At 40.8% G+C, this 21,554-nt stretch overlaps 1 protein-coding gene across 3 annotated transcripts in view; it reads left to right on the top strand.

Annotated features, from left to right (window-relative positions):
- ophn1 (oligophrenin 1) overlaps positions 1 to 21,554 on the top strand; it is a 210,066-nt gene that overhangs the window by 172,071 nt on the left and 16,441 nt on the right. For 2 of the 3 annotated variants that reach the window (XM_084320252.1, XM_084320250.1), the window contains 6 exons: positions 2,453 to 2,612; positions 3,095 to 3,115; positions 4,084 to 4,231; positions 8,043 to 8,384; positions 14,127 to 14,274; positions 17,429 to 17,479. In XM_084320252.1, coding sequence (XP_084176378.1) covers positions 2,453 to 2,612; positions 3,095 to 3,115; positions 4,084 to 4,231; positions 8,043 to 8,384; positions 14,127 to 14,274; positions 17,429 to 17,479 — 870 coding nt within the window. The remainder of the gene's footprint in view (positions 1 to 2,452; positions 2,613 to 3,094; positions 3,116 to 4,083; positions 4,232 to 8,042; positions 8,385 to 14,126; positions 14,275 to 17,428; positions 17,480 to 21,554) is intronic. The other variant, XM_084320251.1, reaches the window with a different exon arrangement.

Raw genomic sequence — 21,554 nt, 5'->3', positions numbered from 1 at the left:
ATCTCGGCCTAAACATCAGTGCTACAGGGAGCTTCAATCAAGCTGTGAACGACCTGAGAGACAAAGCAAGAAGGGCTTTTTATGCCATAAAAAGGAACATCATATTAGACATTCCAGTCAAAATCTGGCTCAAAATATTAGACTCGGTCATAGAACCGATTTCCCTATATGGTTGTGAAGTCTGGGGCCCACTTGCAAACCAAGACTTCACCAAATGGGACAAACACCCAATTGAGACTCTGCATGCAGAATTTTGCAAATCCATTCTCCGCACCCAATGGAAAACGCCAAATAATGCATGCAGAGCAGAACTAGGAAGATACCCACTAATCATAAAAATTTAAAAAAGAGCATTCAAATTCCACAACCACCTAAAAGAAAGCGACCCAGACACACTCCACAACATAGCCCTCACCCACAGAGAGACCCTCGATAGATGCCCACTCAGCCAGATGGTTCTGGGACTCTGCTCACAAACACAAGCAGAACCACCAGACAGTAACCACACTGGACTAAATCAAATTATAAGAAAACAAAAAGAAAACTATCTGACACATTGGAAAGAAACAACCCAAAACCAGAGCAAATTGAAATGCTATTTGGCCCTAAACAGAGAGTACACAATGGCAGAATACCTGAGCACCGTGACTGACCCAAAACTAAGAAGATCCTTGACTAGGTACAGACTCAGCGAGCACAGCCTAGCCATTGAGAAAGGCCGCCATAGGCAGACCTGGCTCCCAAGAGAAGACAGACTATGCACCCACTGCACACAAGATGAGGTGGAAACCGAGCTCCACTTCTTAACAACCTGCCCACTATACCAAGACATCAGAGACATATACTTCCCACAAATTGCAAACACCCAAAGAGACTTTGAAAACATGGACAATAACTCAAAACTCCCATACCTACTGGGAGAAATACAAGAATGTGCAAACACAGCAGCAAGATTTGTGAGCTGCTGTGACAAGAAAAGGACATCCAGCGGAATGCAACCACCATAAAGACTGTACTAGAAATTCCGTCTGTAATGTACTGATTTATGCTGTTGCAGCGTCACTACAGACCCCGGCTCTCCTCTCCTGCGCGGCGGCGGGGACACAGCTGACTGGCAACACAAACACCATTTCAGGGTCTGCTCTGCTTGTTGTATCTCCGCTGTAACAACGTGCAGCAGCAGCGCGACACTGTTCGACAGACCTTTCAAAGCCCCTTTCCCTCATTCGGCCACTAAACTTTCTGTACACTTCAGTGTTCTTGTGCGTGTTCTCCAGCATCTGACGAATGTGATCGTCTGCCCAAATATCAACGAGGCAGTGTACCTCATCGCTGCTCCACGTTGACCCACGACTCATTATTATTATTATTGTGTCGGTTTGTTAAGTCGATTGCATTCTCACAGCGTACGAGTCGCGTCGGGTTCGTTTGGAAGTGCGCCGACACCACCCTCTCTAGGTGGTCTCGGCCCGCTTGTTTTGTTCCGCAACAGAATGTGATTGCTGTGTTCATAATATGCCCAACTGAACCGAAATAGTGGGTAAACGCTCCAGGTTTCGGAACAACAGCTCCAAACGAGCTAGGTGTGAAAACGCCCTTAGATATGCTAATTTCAACACTCGGTCAAGTAAGGTCGCTTTCACACCTATAGTTACGATAGACTGCGATTCAGGGGTAAATTTGCAACATTGTTGCATTTTTCATTTGGTTTCCTTAGCTTTCACACTGCACTTTGTCAAGTGCACCAAACTTTCTAAATAAAGTCATGTGATCACACAGGTTAGCCTTTTATTGGACATCATTTTTTATCCCATATCTGCCAACATTATGCCGTGAAAAAGGGACTTCGAACTTTCATTTTGGTATTTTTGTCCTCATTCATTTTCGTCAGAGGCTGACTGCGCAGAGGCACTGAGGAGATGTGCAGGAATAATTAAATGTAGGGGGATACAACGGTTTATTGATCTAATCTGGCAATGCATATCCCCCATACAAAGCCCAATTTCATTCACGTCACTATACAACTTTTTGGTAATAGTAGAAAGACATAAATATAGGCAATTCAATTCGATCTGAATATAAAAATATGAGAAAAATAAACTGGGTAAACAAAGGTGCAGATGAGGATATGTATGCCCTTTCTGTCATATTATATGTTACAATAAATGTAGGCAATAAAATAAAGTCCCTAACCCCCACCCCTCTATCTACATTACAAGACAGCTGCATCCCCTTCTCCACCTCAGTGTTTCCTAGCTGGCCAGTATGAAAACATCCGTCTACGAGCATAATTGATGAGTCCGGTTCCACAACAATATTTTATGGAAATGCTTTCTCAGAATTGTAATTGTAGTATAGATGCAACTTACCTGGTTTATAGATTATGTAAATCTTACTAGTAACTGCTAATTGGACCCATTTCTCTCTAACCCAACTTGATATGTGCCGACAGTGTTTGCAGCAACAGCCAGGAAAATCTCATGACCCCGTCAAACATGGGAGTCATCTTTGGACCAACCCTGATGAGAGCAGAGGAGGAGACTGTGGCGGCCATGTTGGATATAAAGTTTCAGAATATAGTTATTGAGATTCTGATTGAAGACTACAAAGAGGTACATGTCATAAAACCTTATGTGAAGTGCATTGTGAAGCATTACAAGCTAATTATAGATGTTTATGCATTATCTTTACATTATAATAATAATTAATAATAATGATCCATAATGTATGACTGTTATGCCATTATTATTATTATTATTATTATTTCTTGTATCATTACTATTATTATTATTATTATTATTATTATTATTATTATATTATTATTATTATTATTATTATTATTATTATTATTATTATTATTATTATTATTATTATTATTATTATTATTAGCAGCTATAAAGTTGCAGAGGAAATTTCAACATACATAGGTCAGTAGCAAAAAGCACAAGGGCCATCAGACTCAGACACGAGTCCCATGTCTGAATCAGTTTAAAATGGTTTGAAAACATTATCCACATTTAGCTACATGATTTATTTTGTGTTTATATTTGTTGAAATAGTTGATTTACAGCAGTTTGTTACCACAACTTTACAGAAACGTGGCGTTCAGGATCACGTGAGTTACCAACAGATAATAGACATTTGTACAAGATAGATATTGGATTGGGGTTCAATTCTGTATCATTGGGTTTAGAGTTACATGCTTACATCACTTTGGGGTTAGAGTTACAGTACATGCTGTATCCTTGGGGTTAGAGTTACATTCTGTATCCTTGGGTTTAGAGTTACATTCTGTATCCTTGGGGTTAGGGTTAAATTCTGTATCCTTAGGGTTCAATTCTGTATCCTTAGGGTTCAATTCTGTATCCTTAGGGGCTGGCCACACAGATGTGTTGCGTCTGTCTGTCTATGCTTGTTTTGAATTGTTTTTCAATGTGGAGTGTTTTGTTTGTTGGACAGAGCTGATGATGTGTCTGATTATGCCACATCTGTCTGTTTTGATGTCAGCTGAGGATGACATTTTTGGAACTGACCCACATGGCACTGTACTTCTAATTTAAGAACAAACCAGCGGACAGTAATACCTTCCATCTGGCTTCTCTCTGGTTCATGATCAATGTGGTCATTACATTCTATCATCCATGCATCATTCTATCATTCTATGCACGAATGGAACCATTTCTTTACTGATCACCTTTTTCTCTGGACACCCTTGATTTTCTCTTTCAAACGTGGCTACACTTTATTCTAAGATTTACGTATTTATCTTTAATCGCAGTCGAGTGGTCTCAAATGTTTTGAAAAGGCTTTTGTGAGGCAACAATGCCCAATTTGTTTATGCTAGTTGAGGGGGAAACGTTGGCCTGCGACAGGGTGAATTGAACTGGTCTCAGGCAGAGTGCCATACTTCTGAACTGCCACTAGGGGCAGATGGGTAAACAGTGAGTGAGTGGCTGAGTGAGCGGCTGAGTGAGCGGCTGAGTGAGCGGCTGAGTGAGCGAGCGACTAACTGGGTTCATGAGATGGTTTGTGTCTATGAGTTAGACTAAACGGAAGACTCTGATGCTGTTGATATCATTGCAGATATTCTGTGGTCTGCCAGCGGACAGCACTGCCCCGCCCGTCCCTCCTCCGAAGATCACCCCCAGGAGGAGGCAACCAATCACAATCTCCAAGCGGCCACCCCGTGTCTACCAAGCTCTTAATTATGAACAGCTCCAGCACACAAAGAGTAATTATTTGCCTCTTCTGGTTTTAATAATCACCGTCATCATCATCGTCTCATCTTTTCCTATGAATGTACAAGAGATTGTTATTGCAATAACGGGGGGGGGGGGGGGGGGGGGCTATCAAATCCTCACTATACAATTACTCCCTACTTCTGCACTTACCATAGCGAATAGAGAATTTTCACTTAAATGTTTCCAATCAGTCAGTCAAATCAGTTCCATCAATAGGCTAATTGAGATGTTGTGTCTTCTCCCACTCCAACCTCCTCCTAACACTTCAAGCCAGACCATGTGATTTATCTTTTAAAACCACTTTTTAAGTGATGTGATGAGACTCAATCTTCTCATTTCACCACTGTGGCATAGATATGTGCAACACCTCCCTCATGCTCTCCCTGGATTGTGTGGTGTTTAATTTATTATTCACTTACTGCTAGGAGGATTTGCCTCATAAGCAGCTCTGCTCTGCTAGATGAGCAACAGCGCCTGTCTGAGTGCCACTGCCTCATCCTAACCACTGGATTGTGCCATTATAGAAGTCAGAAGCCGGAATCAAACTGGGAACCTTCCGGACCAGACGACCGCTCTATCCCCTGAGCCACTGTCTCTCCAGAAGTAGAGATGCAAAAGATCAGATATAACTACACAAATACTATAAGGTTTATTTTAATTTTATTTATTTTATTTTTTATAATTTTTTTCTCACTTTTTCTGTATTTTTGCTCCCATCCCAATTTAGTCGTTATGCCAATTCCCTTCCTGGTCGTTGCGCGCATTGCCCCACTGTCGGCCTGGGGAGGGTGTAGAACTACCACATGCCTCCTCCGATACATGTGGAGTCAGCCAGACGTTTATTTTTATTTTTATATATATTTTTTTCATTTTTGGATGAAAGGCACAGGTACAGGCATACAATGCACATAAAACATAATTTAAATTATTTGCCAACTACAAGCATTGGCTTGCCCCTTGCCTCATTTAAAAAAAAAAAAAAAAAAAAAAACTACCCCCAAACCCCTGCACTAACCACTGTTGACAAAAAATAAATAATAAGAATCCCCCCCAACCCACCCCGTCATAGGCCTGAAAAGAAAAAGAATTGAGCAAAGATTTCAACAAAGACACACAAAAAAAAAAAGGGGGGGGGGGGGATTATACAGATATAATTAGTTATGTCATGCTAGTTATATAGTAGAGGTCCTAACTTGATAGAGAATATGATTCCAGCTATCTATTGTTTGATAGTTTGCACCATTTAATCTAGCTGTAGAAAGCTCAATTGTTACAACATCAGCTAATAACTGTTTCCAGTGATTAAAGGGCAGAGAATGTGGAGCTTGCCATCGCAGTGCCAAAATCTTTTTTGCAGCGGTACTTCCTGCCAGCCAAAATCGTCTCTGAACAATACTTAGAGCTAAAGAATCATCATCATTAAGGAGCAATAATTTGGGACAACAGGGAATATGTTTTTGTAATACTTTAGATAGATAATTAATTAGTTATCTGTTCCCAGAAACTTTTGACTGTGGGGCATTCCCACATCATATGTGTAAAAGTACCAGTAGTATTTAGAGAACAAAGTGTACAGTTTGGTGAAATAGCACGTCTCATTCTATAAGCTTTCTGGGGGGTTAAATATGTTTTATGGACAACATTTTAATTAATCTGCTGATGATTTGGGTTTCGTGATGCCATAATAATATTTCCCCAAACTCTGGTCCAATTGATAGATTGATGGTGTTCTAATACCAAATCTGTGCTCCACGATTGGATAACGGGTATTAACGAAGTACATCTTTGTGATAGATCTTTATAAATTATAGAAACTTGACCTTTGGACAGACCTGCAGTTTTTTTTTTAGAGAAAGTAAGTAACTAAGGGGTGAGTAGTTGGTTTGGTCCATGTAACTCCATAGGCTCGCATAGCCGAACGGAGCTGTAAATATAAAAAAAGGAGGTGCCAGGTAAGTTATATGACTCTTTCAGATCTGAGAATGACAGCGAGGACTCTCACTGGGGGAACGCGTGCAGAGGTTCACGCTATTTCCCCCCGATCCCCTCCCTGCTGAACAGGCGCCCCAACCGACCAGTAGGAACCGCAGTTTACAACGACCAGGACACATACCCCGCCTGCTTCCCACACTGCCAATTGTGTTAGTAGGGACGACTGACCAAGCCGGAGGTACCGCTGACAGCTGGATTCGATCCCAGAGTCTCTGCGGTGGTAGGCGAGTGCATTCTCCACTGCGCTACCCAGCCGCCCTAGGGATTTTTCTTGTTAAAGCAAGTCAAGCAACATGATATACAAGATCCAACAGAATCCTGTTATCAGGGAGACTAGTGTTGGTGCTGCTACGGGAAAAAGTCCTCTGCTCAGAGTTGTTCAGGCGAGATTCAGCGATGGATAGCAGTCCTTGGTGAGTGGACCTGAGGGGGCCTAGCAGCGATGGGGGGGCGTGATCTGAAATATAGCCAGGGACAAGGCTATGCAGAGCTTTGAAAACAAACTGTCAGTTGAATGCTAAAATAAACAGGGCGCAAATGTGTAAAGATGCCAGGATTCGAGTCATGTTTTCCCTTTTTTATTTCTTTCTTTTTACATCTGAATACGTCTAGCTGCAGCATTTTGTTCAAATTGTAAACAGGCGTTAGAAGCCAGATTAATGCCAAACTGGAAAGAGTTAGACTAGTCAAGTAGTCAAGTCTTGAATATGCTTGGATAATACTGAATCTTTCCAGGTCAGAGAAGGATAGACAAATATCTTATTCTGGAAAAAATCCTAAATGGGAAGAAACTGGATTTCACAACCGAGCTGATCCAACGTCAAATATCGCCCCAAGATTTCTGGCATGTGGCCTTACATAAGTGCATAACCCAGTCTTATTCACTCATTGAGTTGTAAAACATTGTCATCCAACATTTCCAGCAAGAGATAGAGTTGTGAATCATCGTCATAACAATGCAGTGTTTCCCATTAATTACCTAGACTAATTAGTCCCGCCACAGTTGTTTAATGAACCAAAAATAAAAATGTAATTAAAAAATAAAATAATAATAATACAAAAATAAAATAAAAAAGATTAACTTTTTTTTAAATATATATATATATATAAAGTTTGCCAATAGGGATGTATTGGTAGTAGTTGTAATAGTAATCCAGTATATTATTTTATTTTCTAAAAAATAAACCACAGGTAACAACTTTTGCTTCATTTCTTTGATGGCTCAAATGTATGCTCTAGTCCAGTGGTTCCCAAACCTCTCCTCGAGACACCCCAGTCGTTCCATGTATTTGTTAAATTCCACCACCAGCACACCTGATTCAACTAATAAAGGGCTAGTTATGTTGAATCAGGTGTGCTGGTGGTGGAATTTAACAAATACATTGAACAACTGGGGTGCTTCGAGGATAGGATTGGGAAGCACTGCTCTAGTCGATTTTGTGTTTTGAGCACAAAGTTCATCATAGATCTAGACTCTTTATTTTGCTCTCAAAGTGCACCAGATTGATGCATTTAACTTTAAAATTTACAAATAAATAGTTAAGGGGCATGTCCCCGGACCCCCCTAGAGGGGCAGAGGTTCACCCACCACAGTCTCACAAAATCCTGTGGGAAACACTGCAATGAGAAGAGATGTAATTCTGAATAATTTTACCCAATGGAAGCAAACAAAAGGGGTCCTAAAATTGAATATTGGGGGACCCCACATGATTAATAAAAATATGACATCATGACAGTATGAATCTCCATATAAATAATCCATCCCCTAGCTCACACAGAGTACACCATCTCGTTGTTTGCCTCTAACAGATGTGGAAAACATCTGCTCTCATAGTAGCTCCAGACCACAGGGGGCGGACATGGATGGGGACGTCCCAACGAGCCCTGTACCCCTCCAACGGACCAAAAGCTCTGCTCCACAGGTTCCAAGGGAGCCCCCTCCAAGGCAAGCTCTTCTCCCCAAGCCGCTGTCCCGGCCGGACACGCACTCTGACTACGATGTTTCCAAACGGGTTGCCAAGTTTGAGGATGGGAGTCAGAGGCAGGAAACTGCTTCAGGAGCCAACGGGGAGACTGGAGTCTATGTTAGCCGGACGCAGTCCTTCCAAGGCAGGAGGCCACCTCCTCACAGTGCAGCAGCCATCAGAGAAGGTATGAAAATCCCTATGCATTTTTCTGTAGATATAGCAAGGGCGATGAGAACACCAGCAGACAATAATAAATATTTACTTACTGTACAATGTATAAATACAGTATATCACATTTACACAGATATTCCTCATACAGTGGTAATCATGGGGGCTAGCCAGCAGGTGTATGGCCAGCTGGATTAAGGTTTATAAATTAGCTGATTTCATACTAATCATACTATGTACTACTACTAGGGGTGTAACGATGCATCGAAATGCATTGATCCTAATGTGACGATTCAACTGCATCGATTTGAAAATTTTAGAATCGATTATAATCTAAATTAAAAAATATATATATTTATTTTTATGTGTATTGTTTTTATTGACCTATAGTCCATTCATGCTGAGTGAATCAGTTCCCCCAGCCACATTTGTGTATTACATTTTTTTGGGGGAATTAACTGTAAATGAATCGAATCGAATCGAATCGTGGTCAAATGAAGAGATTTCATGATGCATTGAATCGTTGCCTGAAGAATTGTAATCGAATTTAATCGTTGTGAGGTTGCATCGTTACACCCATAACAACTACTACTACTACTACTACTACTACTACTACTACTACTACTACTACTACTACTACTACTACTATCACCACCACTGAATAATTATAATAATACCCAATATAGTTGAATAAGGTTTATATTCATGTGTTAGTAGTAGTAGTAGTAGTAGTAGTAGTAGTAGTAGTAGTAGTTATACTACTTATACTACTACCTATCATGCTAATATGTCTATACAATATGCACTCAGAGTGTAACTCTCAAGTTCCACACTATTTGACGAACAATACCACTTACCCTTAGCTGCCAGACATGTACCCCTCCTGCTGACTTGTTGTTCACAATTTGTAAGTCGCTTTGGATAAAAGTGTCAACTAAATGTCTAAATGTAAATCTAAATGTTTTATTTTGTTAGTGAGTAAGAAAAGGTGTGTCTGTTGTATGTCCATTTATGTCTATTTTGTCTAAGCACTTTGGGCTGCAATTCTTGTATGAAAGGTGCTATACAAATGAAGTGTATTATTATTTGTATTATTATTAAAGGAACATGCCAACTTTTGAGGAAATTAGCTTATTTGCCATCTACCCTGGAGTTAGACAAGCAGAGCCTAGTTCCCAACAGTCACGAAATACACTCCAAATTAGGGCTGTCAGTTTATCGCGTTAATTAGATTAATTAATTACACAGCAAATTATCACGTTATGAAAATTAACTAAAAAAGAAATGTAAGTGTTTTCTTTATATCTTTAAAAAAAAATATTTTTTATCTCATTCGTTCCATAAGAACGTAGAATAAACATTTACAAACTTTTTTTTTTTAATTGGCCATTTGCATGTTCTTGGTATCTGATTCTAGGGACATCTATGGATCCCAGGGAATGTATTCCCAGTGTCAGAAATACTGTGTCTGTTACTAGGCTTGAGTAAATTGTAATGAACCAAATGAGAATGAACCAAATGACTGTGAATAACACCATGCTAAAATTTACCAGACCTGAAAAATCTAAGCAAATGAATAAAGGGAAGACGATTAAACAGAAGGTTTTGTAGATACAGTACTGAATTCTGCCATCCGGACACATGCAATTTGAAATATGATTATAGAATATAAAATATCAGGCCTAAAATGGTTATGCGATTAAAATGCGATTAATTAGATTAATTAATTACAAATCCTGTAATTAATTAGATTAATTTTTTTAATCGCCTGACAGCACTACTCCAAATACAACTCCAAAACGTTCATGTAAACATGTTGTGACCTGTGTATTTACCATGTGGAGAAATAATTCAAAAATAATTGACATTTTGGTTTTCTAAGCAGCTATATACTCGGAATTTCTTTTTGCCGAACCACTGCTGCCTGGGCGCAGTGATTTTATCACCTCAAAAGCCCAATTTTTCAAAAAACAACAGGGCTTTTGAGGTGATGAAATCACTGCGCCCAGGCAGCAGTGGGTCGGCGAAAAAATTTTCCGAGTATATAACTGCTTCCGCTTAACGAAAATGTAAAAAAACAAAAAAAATAATATTCACCAGTGGTAAATACACAGGTCACAACATGTTTACAGGAACGTTTTGGAGTTGTATTTGGAGTGTACACTGGCACACCTACTTCCAGTGAATTACACTAAGCTAGGCTAACGGTGCGGCTGTTCCCTAAGCCTAATGCATGCACAGAGAAGAAACGGGTATGTATCTGCTTGTCTAACTCCAGGGTAGATGGCAAATAAGCTAATTTCCCAAAAAGTTGGCGTGTTCCATTAACCTCTTCCACCCGTGCAGTCCATCGGCAGATGGCAAATGACATCACGTCATAAATCAATCTGTCTAGACTGTCTGACAAAAGTATCGTTTTATTTTTCAAATGTATTCAATTATAAACATCATAACCATGTCACAACAGCAGTTATAATGTATATTATCATCAATACGTTAAGTGTTATTAGATAGATTTTTGTTTTCGTTTTGCTGTTTAGTTCGCGAAAGTTGACCATTTTGGAAAAATTTAACGTCAGGAATTGTAGTTTTTTTCCGAACGACACTTACCAAAGGCCTCTATGGGGTTTCAAGCAAATTACTTCTGTATGCATTTTTTTAATATCTCTTATTACTCGGGATAATAATAATAAACCACAAAACCACAAACTCCTCCCAATTGAAGCGCAGTTAGTTTCTCTTCCCTATTTTTAGCATGTAGCAACAATTAGATTTGAAATTAGTTTCAAAATGGTGGCACCCTGGCAAAAATAAAAAAGCTACTGTACATACAGTAGATTTCATTATCTGTTCCTTATGCACGCCTGGTGATACTAAATCCAAATTGAACTCGGGCATTTGAAATATAAGATTTGGCACAATCCATAAATGTGTGAATTGGCTATAATAAGGTAATTTATAAGCCTGCTATTCTATATTCTATAATAATATTTCAAATAGGATTGGTCCGGATGGGAGAATTCAGTACTGTATCTACAAAACCTCTGTTTAATCATCTTCCCTTTATTCGTTTCCTTAGATTTTTTGTACACATGATCTCAAGAAGGTACTGAACGAGATTTCATGTCTGGTCATGTTTAGCATGGTGTTATTCACTGTCAAAGATGCAAAGAAAAATCATAATTCATATTCTCCTTTGTTTCATCACAATTTAAGCAAGCCTGGTAGTAATAGACACAATATTTCTGACACTGGGAATACATTCACTGAGGTCCACAGATGTCCCTTTTCTTTATCATAAATCGATCAATAGAGACCGTAAATTTTCGAGATTGCCAAATGATTGACGGAGCTAGAGCCCCCGGAGGTTGGGGGTGGTAATGTGTACTTTGGCGCACGCCTCACATATCGGCATGTAACTCGAGAATCGCTGAACGGATTTTGTCACCTGAAAGGGCAATTGACAGGCAACAAATATGGCTTTAATTCTAAAATAAGAAAAGTTGATATCCAAGGCAGCTCTACAAGTTTTAAAATGCCTTTATTTTATGGCTCACATTATTTAGAGATTTTAAAATGATGGCTTTAATTCTATCTACCGTACTTTTCGCACTATAAGCCGCACCTGACTATAAGCCGCAGCAGCTAAATTGAATGATGTGTACATATATAAGCCGCACTCGACTATAAGCCGCATGTGTTTTAATGTTTAATTACCATATGTAAGGAGTGGAACCTGCGGCTTAATTTGACTCAACACAGGAAACCTCACCCGGCCCGGACACGGAAAGGATTGACACATTGATTGCTCTTTCTCGATTCTGTGGGTGGTGGTGCAATCTTATATTGAGCTTTAAGCTGCGTCGCTGTTGTGTCCCCCACACCTCTGACTCTACAGAGAATGACTCCCATTGGGACACAATACTGTTGGACAAATAACAAGAATTAACTCATTTACAAGTTGTATTAAGTAAATAAGGGAACAGATAAATAACATTTCAATGCAGTAAAAAAAGCAATATTTCGATTTTCGGGTTTTGTCCACATATAAGCCACACCGTTATATAAGCCGCAGGGTCGAAAAATGGGGAAAAAAGCCGCGGCTTATAGTCCGAAAAGTACGGTATATATTGTATTAAAAGCCGCTAGAGGTCGGCAAAGTGGCGCGTCGCGAACCGTCTTCATGAGGGATGTTAAGAGGTTCTGTTTTTTTTTATAATATTTTTTTCTAGCCAAGATTAAATACCATAACCGTATCAAAACAGTAGTCAAAGTGTATATTTTCATTTTTACCGATGTTTTATACGATTTACCGAAAATACGAATTTATGGGAAAAATGCTAATTATATCTCTTTTATCGGAAAACCACAAGGAAATGACTAAATCCAGATTCAACCCTGCCATTGGAAAGAGGAGCCTTTTCCCTATCCATAGATGTATGATTTGGCCATAATAAGGTCAAGGTCAAGTTCAAGGTCAAATATGAATTTATAATTAAAATTGATTATCATTTATTACTGTATCTACAAATCCTTATGTTTAATCATCTTCCCTTTATTCATTTGCTTAGATTTTTTTACACTTGATCTCAAGAAGGTGCTGAATGAGCTCAGTGAGCGAGCTCGGCTTGCTCACAATTGTAACATGGTGTTATTCACCGGCACAGATGCAAATAATTTATATTCTCCCTTTTTTCATTACAATTTACTCAAGCCTAGTAACAGACACAATATTTCTGACACTGGAAATACATACCCCCAGGTCCCTAGATGTTCCTAGATGCCAAGAACATGCAAATTGGCCTTGTAGAAGTGGAGCAATCTTCCATTTACTTAGGCATGTACCTTTAGGCGAGATTTCTGAAAATAGGGCTACAGCTTAACAGGGCATACTGGGACTCCGAGGGTGCAGTACCAGCCAGATCCTGTATCGAGAGTGCAGTAAACCCTGTTCCAGACCGGGTGTTACGTTTAAACCGCTCCGGGCAGCACTTTTCTAGTACAGGGAAGCCTAGGGCTTCAATCGATCGCATTGAATCGTTTTCGGGACCCCCGATCCATATGTTGTGGTGGGTTATGTCGTGGACCAGATGGACATCCTTTGGACCAGATGGCGATCAAACAATTGGAATATTATTTTTGGAATACTCCCGATCACAGGTAAGGACTATCTGACGTAAATTCTAGCTTGATCGTGCAAGGATTTCATACCCATCCAGCTGATCAGCGTGTGTTGTGGTAATAACGAATGCCGTTACTAGCAATCAAAGTATCAGAAACGACCCCCCCCCCCTTTCATGCATTCATGATGAAACATAATACCTATTATATACATTTGATTTGGAAATAGCGTGTCCAGGGACGAAACGCCAATGCTTTTAGTAGAATTCACGTAGAGCCCTGTAACTCAGTTTCCCAGGAATTACCGTATCACCCCGAAACTATACTTATATTCACCACGGGATAACGCGCAAACGTATTAATGAAAAAATGTATTCTTTTTTGCATCTTGAACAGAAGATAGTTACTGTCAAATGACCATAGTATTGTATCCATAGCTATAATATAGAATATAGATATAGCTCTACAAACAAGGTGACGCACAGTGAAAATATGTAATGGAAACCTGGCCGAGCTAGAACAGGATGAGGAAATCGAATGGCCCCGAATGAGTTAAGGGCTCTAGTCAACTTTGCTTCCAACATGGTGACAGGGTTGACAAAAAAAACAAAAAAACGCTCAAATTTTTGTATTTCAGGAGATTGCAATGGTCTGAACAAAATGAGGTCGCCTGAGAGACCGGCCATCTGTAGACCTCCAGTCAGACCTCCTGACCCCCCTCCCCGATGCCCTGCACAACAGAAGAGCTTAAATACAGCCAGCAGTGAGGACAGCTCCGCATCCTAGTGAGTACACTTTTTTTCAATACATTTTTTATTTAACCCTTATTTAACCAGGCATGCCAATTAAGAACAAATTCTTACAAAATGTGTAATGACGGCCAGGCGAGTGGACAAAGGGGCGAAGGGTGACAGGGAAAAGAGGACAAAAAGTAAAATAAAATAAAATAGAAATATTCTTTTATTTGTTTATATTAAATTATATTTCTTTCACTATTTGGGCAATTTTACACAATTCCTGTGAGTCTATGGAACACATCTGTAAGTTTTTTTTCTCCAAAGAATTCATTGTTTTGTATTTCTAATCAAGTACTGTACAGCACCACTTTCTGCACTTCTCGTAATGCGCTGTATGACAGTCACCCACAGTCTGCACTGGCAGACAGAGAGAGAGATAGAGAGCGAGACAGAGAGAGATAGAGAGGGAGCTGGGGGGGGGGGCATAATCCCACGGGACAATGCATTGGTAACTTGTTTCAAATGACAATATATACCCCTGTGAATATTATTGTATGGATCGGAATACGCGTGGGAGTGTGCGTGTGCTATGATATTTTGCAACAGGTTGACGTGACGCGAGTGCTGATAGAGAGAGAGCAGAGAGCGAGAGAGATAGAGGGAGAGAGAGAGAGGAGAGATACTCCGAGAGCGCACGTGTGTTTCCCCACACACACACACAGTCGGGAGTGTGTGTAAATGCTCCGAGACGACTCGAGTCTCGAGCACCGTATGAGAGCCTCTCTCTCCCTCTCTCTATCTGTCTGTCTCTCCCTCTCTCTCTCTCTCACTCGCTCGTTCTCTCTCTCGCTCTCTCTATCAGCACTCGCGTCACGTCGAGAATTGTTGATTGTGGGCGGTGGCTACAACCAGGGGCTGAGATATGCAGATCAGTGCCTAATTCACGTCAGCGAACCAGTCGAATCAGAATGGCTTTGTTCAGTGGGGGAGGACCTTGTCTCATCTGAACAGGAGAACTGCGCAAAAAATATAATTTGCGACATAATAATTGTTAGACTAGAAGACTAGAAGTCTTTATTTGTCATGCAGTTTAACACACACACGCGAGATGGGCGACCCACAGGAACACCCACACACACACATGCACTGAGTCGCCGATGAAATGTCTCTGCACTTTTCCCATCCCGTTGTCCTTCCCCCCATGGGCAGCCGGGACAGATAGGGCGTCAACGTGAGCCGCGCCCCGGGGACCAATCCAAGTGCTCCTGTCCGTCTTCGTCAAGGACGCCACAGCGTTAGCGATCTGTTGTGCATGTTTTTCCATTGGGTTTATCTTATCGGGGGGGAAACCCTTGCGAGCACGGGGAGAACATGCAAACTCCACACAGAAAGGCCTGGGAGATACCCCACCTGGGTACCTGGCATCATGGAAACCTGGTCCCCAAGCGGGAATCGAACCGTGGACCTTCTTGCTGTGACACAGGACCTACGGTGCTGTGTTAACCACTACACCACCATATACATATATACAGTGTTGATACAACCCCACATTGCTAGAAAACAATGCTAAACACTGAAAAAGGCCATTTATAAGATAGTTCCCCTTTAATAATAAATCCAGATAAGACTATTGGATACAGACAATACACACATCACAGAGGTAAGGGAAATAATTAAAGGTCCCATGCAGTGTTTAGCATTGTTTCCTAGCAATTGGGGATTATATCAATGTGGTCTGTCATTAATTATCATATTGACTCATCAGTCTAGTCTCGAGTTCACGAGATCTTCCCTCACTCAACTAAGCTGTTCTGATTTGACGATATTGCTGATGTGAATATAGCACTGATTTGCAGTAACGCCCCCTCTATGGTTGTAGCGCATAGTGTAACCCAACACTTCCTCAAACGGGTTTTGACAGAGAGGCAGAGAACGAGCGAGAGAGAGGGAGAGAGAGAGATAGCGAGGGAGAGAGAGAGGGACCGGCAGGACCGCGTGCAGAAGTGTATGTAAAAATGTGTGTGCGCCATCTCTCTCCCTCGTCGGAGCATTTACACACAAACTTGACTGCATGTGTGTCGGGGACGCATCTCTCCTCTCTCTCTCTCTCTCTCTCTCTCTCTCTCTCTTGCTCGCTCTCTCTCTCTCTCTCTCTCTCTCTCTCTCTCTCTCGCTTGCTCGCTCTCTCTCTCTCTCTCGTATGTATCACGCTGTGTGGGTGACTGTCAAAGTGCTTATGGGCAGAGCCCATCCAATAACAGCCTGAAATCCTGAGGCTGAAAAATGATGCTTTTGAGTACTTGATTAGAAATATAAAACAATAGGGCGGTTAGGTGGCCGAGCGGAGATTGCGTTCGTCACCAGCCCCGGAGCTGTGAGCTGGATTCGCCTGTTCGAATCCAGCTCACAGCTCCGGGGTTGTCACCAGCTTGGCTGGCCGTCTGCACTAATACAATTGGCTGTATTAGAGGGTGGGAGAAGCTGGCGGGGTGGGTCCGGGTCGTTGTAAACAGCGACTCCTACAGTTCGGTCGGGGCGCCTGCTAAGCGCGGATAGGACTCGAGGGGGATAGTGTGGTCCTCCCACACGCTACGCCCTCTCGATGAAAATCCGCGCTGCCAGGTGAAAAGAAGCGGTGATTGGCTGGACGTGTGTCGGAGGAAGCACGTGGTAACCTCCACTCTCCCAGATGATCTGACTGTGGGGGGTAAGTGCGCAGCGACCAGGAAGGGACTGGGAATTGGCATACGACTAACATTGGGATGGGAGAAAATCGGAGGAAAATGGAGGGGGAAAAAGACAAAAAAAAATAAAAAATATATATAAAACAATGCATTTATTATTTTTTTTGTTTAACCTTACAGATGTCTTCCATAGACTCACAGGAATTGTGTGAAGTTGCCCAAGGAATAGCAATGCATATCCCCTTTAAAACAAACAACCAAATAAAATGACATGGTATGTAACAGGGTTTATCAAATGAAAGCACTAGGATGTCCTCGTACTATGCTCTCAACATACTAATGTTTTTTCACTGGCGCAAAACAAACCTCTATTTTGATGTTTGACAGGGTAAAAGAACATATGTGAATATACCCAAGATAAGTTTCCAGTTGTAGCTATAAGCAAGATGGGAAATATACTTCTGTTGTTCATTTTAATATCTCGCCTGGTACTAATTTATCCTCTTTTCCTTCTGCAGTGTTGCCTCCAAAACCAAGTTTTTTGAGAATGCATCAAGGCAAACTGGCAGGTATGTGAGGAACCATACACTTGGCCTGGATTATCCTTTTGATCTTTCTTTCTTTCTTTATCTTGAACACAACAAACATACAAATCACAGTAAAGACAGAATTTAAACATAAACAAATGGGTCCGTCGTCATCCATAGAAAAACAAACGATTAAAAAGATTAAATATATATATTTTTTAAACATTCCTTTTTGTTTTGAAGACATCAAAACATTCCCTGAGAGCAACTATCTATAGTTCCTCAGTTCTTTATTTGTCTATCAGTACTTTTTTGTATCTATTTTTGAATTGTGCAACGTTATTTCGTTTTCACTTGTAGTCTATTCCATAAAGCTAACCCACATACTGAAATGCACATGCTTTTAAGAGTGGTGCGGACAGTAGGATATTTACAATTATGTTTCCTATTTAAATCATAACTTCCCTCTCTGACCATGAATATTTTTGTATATTGCCTGACAAATAATTGCTTCTGGTTTTAAACATGATTTGAGTAGTTCTGAATTTAACTAAATCCATACATTTAGTCTTATTTTGTCTTACGTGGCAATTTTTTTTATTTATTTTTATTAAAAGTAAAACATTTGTAAAGGCTTATTCACAGCTTCCGTTTCTTATAGACAGGTGCGTAGGAGAAACTGTCCATAAGCAAGAGAAGACTCATGCTCACTGTCCTTTTACTGGCAATAGACTTTATTTAAAGTACAATGTTTTGGTCTTTAGACCTTCATCAGGTAAAAAATAAAGAACAGAGACAATTTCCCAGGCAAATATAGCCAACACCTACTCAGGTAAGACCAATCAGGGAACAGGAGCTGTCAGGCAATCAGTCCCACAGTTTACATTAGATTATATTCAAATGTATTGTCATTATACCGCACAAGTACAGTACAACGAAAATAAGTTTGGCATCCAACCAGAGTGCAAATGTAACAGTAAAGTGCAATAGTAATATACAATGTACAGGTAATTAAACTGGGTATAAAATATATAAATTAGTACTACTGAGTAATGGTGCTAATCTATTGGACTGGGGGGCAGGAGAAACCACTCAGAAGAGGTCAAGGCAGAGCAGGTATGGTTCGGCGGTATGAAGCTGATCTTGGCCATCACCCAGAGACATCCACCACACTATGAGACAACCACTCAGAGAGATGGGGAGATGGAGACAGGGGTTAGAGAGAGTTCCCATGTTTGTAGTGGGCGGAGTTGGAGCAATAAATACATGTAGTAAGCATATATATGCATACATGTTGACAATAGAATCAAAGTAAATAAGATAATTGTGAAATTAAGTAATAGATAGAACTAAGAACTACTGCAAGCGTATGTATACAGGATGAGACGATGGCTCAGGGCCATATGCCCCGGGGGGCAGGAGAAACCACTCAGAATAGGTCAAGGCAGAGCAGGTAAGGTTCGACGCTGCAGGTCAGACAGAAGACGATATGATGCTGTTCCATGGGACCAGTGGTGCTCATGTCCAGAAGGTCACTGGAATGTCTATATCGATAAATTCACTCAGAGACACGGGGACAGGGGTTAAAAAAAGTCTCCCATGTCTGCAGAAAAGCAGACATGGGAGCTGATAACAGACATCCTAACTAAACTATAGTAGTATTGGCAATAAAATATGATATAGGAAATTATCTGTATCTTTTTTTTTTTTTTTTTTTTTTTTATACATTTATTTAACCTTTATTTACCCAGGCAACCAAGTAAGAACAAATTCAGATTTAATTTATTGTCAAAAGTATGCATAATGTTGTGTTAGTTCCACGACAAGAGATATGTAATAATTATTCTGTTTTTTGGGGGGGGGGGGAACCCTGCATATATCGGTATTGGTTGATACCGGTTGATATCGGTATCGGAAATTAAGAGTTGGACAATATCGGTATCGGTAAAAAAGCCAATATCGAACATCCCTAACAGATATAGTATCTACAGATGTGTAAAAAGGATTATATGGATTTATTTTATATACAGCATTATTGTACATGCCATCATACAGAAAATCATGTCAAAGCGGAAGGCAAACACCGGTGGTGCACCGGCCAGTAAACCTAACTGTTGCCAGGAGTAGAATATAAGCATGACATCTTATTTATCAGTGTCAATATGGGTACAAGGCAACCCCCCTAAAAAGCGGCATGGGAAGAGATAACAGATGAGGTTAACGTGGTGTCAGGAGAGGGGTGCACAGCAGATGAACTTGCTGAAGTGAAAAAGAAATGGCCTCATGTGAAATCAGAGTCCAAAAAAAGAATTGCAAAACACAGGAGAGAGATACTGGCCACTGGAGGAGGAACAGCGGGCTCAGGGTTGTCTGAGGTGGACCAGCGCACCGTGCGAGTGGGGCTCTCATTGTAGGCCACCTCCTGCTCCGTCTGAGGGATGGTGAGTGGGGTCATCAACCAGGGGGCCAGTGCATATCCACGATAAATAAAACGAGTCATTAGAAGAACAGAAGCCTACTGTTGCTGGAACACAGCTACTTAGCCATGCGTCTCCATCGTCTCCTTGCTTGAGGTGCACACCCACAGAGCTGTTTTGTAAGATATGAGTTATGTGCACCTCGGGAGGGAGACCACGTTGAGCAGGTGGTTTTGGGTGTCGCAGATGATTTGAACATTGTTGTAGTGGTATTGCTTTCTGTTGAGATATGGAAATGCATCTCGGGAGAGTGCCTTGATGCGCACATGCGTGCAGTTGTGCCGATGGTGTTGGGCAGACCAGCAATGGCATGGAATCCTGTCTTTAACTGTTGTTCAGTAAATGGGAATTTGATATATTGTGTGGCCAGTTGTATGATTCCAACCACGACTCGCTGGAGGTCGTGGCTGATGGATGGCTGCGATATGCCCACCCTGTCTCCTTGCTTCCTCTGGAATGTCCCAGTGGCTAAAAAGCCCAAGGTGGACAGAACCTGGACGTATCGTGGCGCAGGGTTTGAATGTCTGGTCCAGCTCCTCAGTGCTGGCTCCAGGGTTTTGCACAGCTCCATTAGCACAGGTCCATCATTTAGCCTGAAGCGTCCCAAATAAACAACAAGCACAACGCAACATGCAAACCTACATATGATAAACCACAAGGACAATTGTCATTATACAGCACAAGTACAGTACAAAGAAAATACGTTTGGCATCGAAACAGAGTGCAAATGTAGCAGTAAAGTGCAACAGCAAATTATCAAATTATACAATGTACAGGTGGTTAAACTCAGTATGAAATATACAAATTAGTAATACTGAATGTGGTGCTAATCAGGTGTATCAGACACTGTTTGTGATGGATAGACTCAATAGTAGGGAGTGGTGTACCGGTGATGCGTTGGGCGGTTTTCACCACCCTCTAAAGTGCTTTCCGATCAGAGGTAGTGCAATTGCTGTACCAGACTGTGATGCAGTTGGTGAGTATGCTTTCAATGGCACACCGGTAAATGTAAGTAGCCTCTAGTGCAGGGGTGGCCAACCCGCGGCTTGCGAGCCGCATGCGGCTCTTTGCCCGTCAATGTGCGGCTCTTCCATCCATAAACAAAAAAATAAGGACGTAGAATAAACATTTAAAAAAAATTAATAGTCCATTTGCATGTTCTTGGTATCTGAATCTAGGGACATATATGGATCAGTGTCAGAAATAGTGTGTATGTTACTAGGCTTGAGTAAATTGTAATGAACCAAAGGAGAATATCAATTCTATTAAAAAAAAAAATATTTATCTTTGACTGTGTATAACACCATGCTAAAATGTACCAGACCTGAAAAATCTAAGCAAATGAATAAAGGGAAGATGATTAAACAGAAGGTTTTGTAGATACAGTACTGAATTCTGCCATCTTTTTTATAATGTAAATTTCTCCACCATTTTTCATCGTATTGCAACACCGTTTTTTGAAAGACGTTCACAGAAAGGTAGAGAAACTAACTGCGTTCTGTTTTATGGCAATAACGTTCAGGTTTGTGGGAGATAATCCCAAAAAATAAGAGAAATAAAAAAGTAAATCCAGAAGTCAGATGATTGACAGGGGCTGGTGTGAGCTGGGTAGGGTAGTTTTTCGAAATTCGAAAGCCCTG

The sequence above is a fragment of the Notolepis coatsorum genome, assembly GCF_963971535.1.
Source record: "Notolepis coatsorum genome assembly, chromosome: 8".
Lineage (NCBI taxonomy): Eukaryota > Metazoa > Chordata > Actinopteri > Aulopiformes > Paralepididae > Notolepis > Notolepis coatsorum.
Note: the sequence above shows the minus strand (reverse complement) of the source record. Positions and strands in the feature narration are given on the sequence as shown.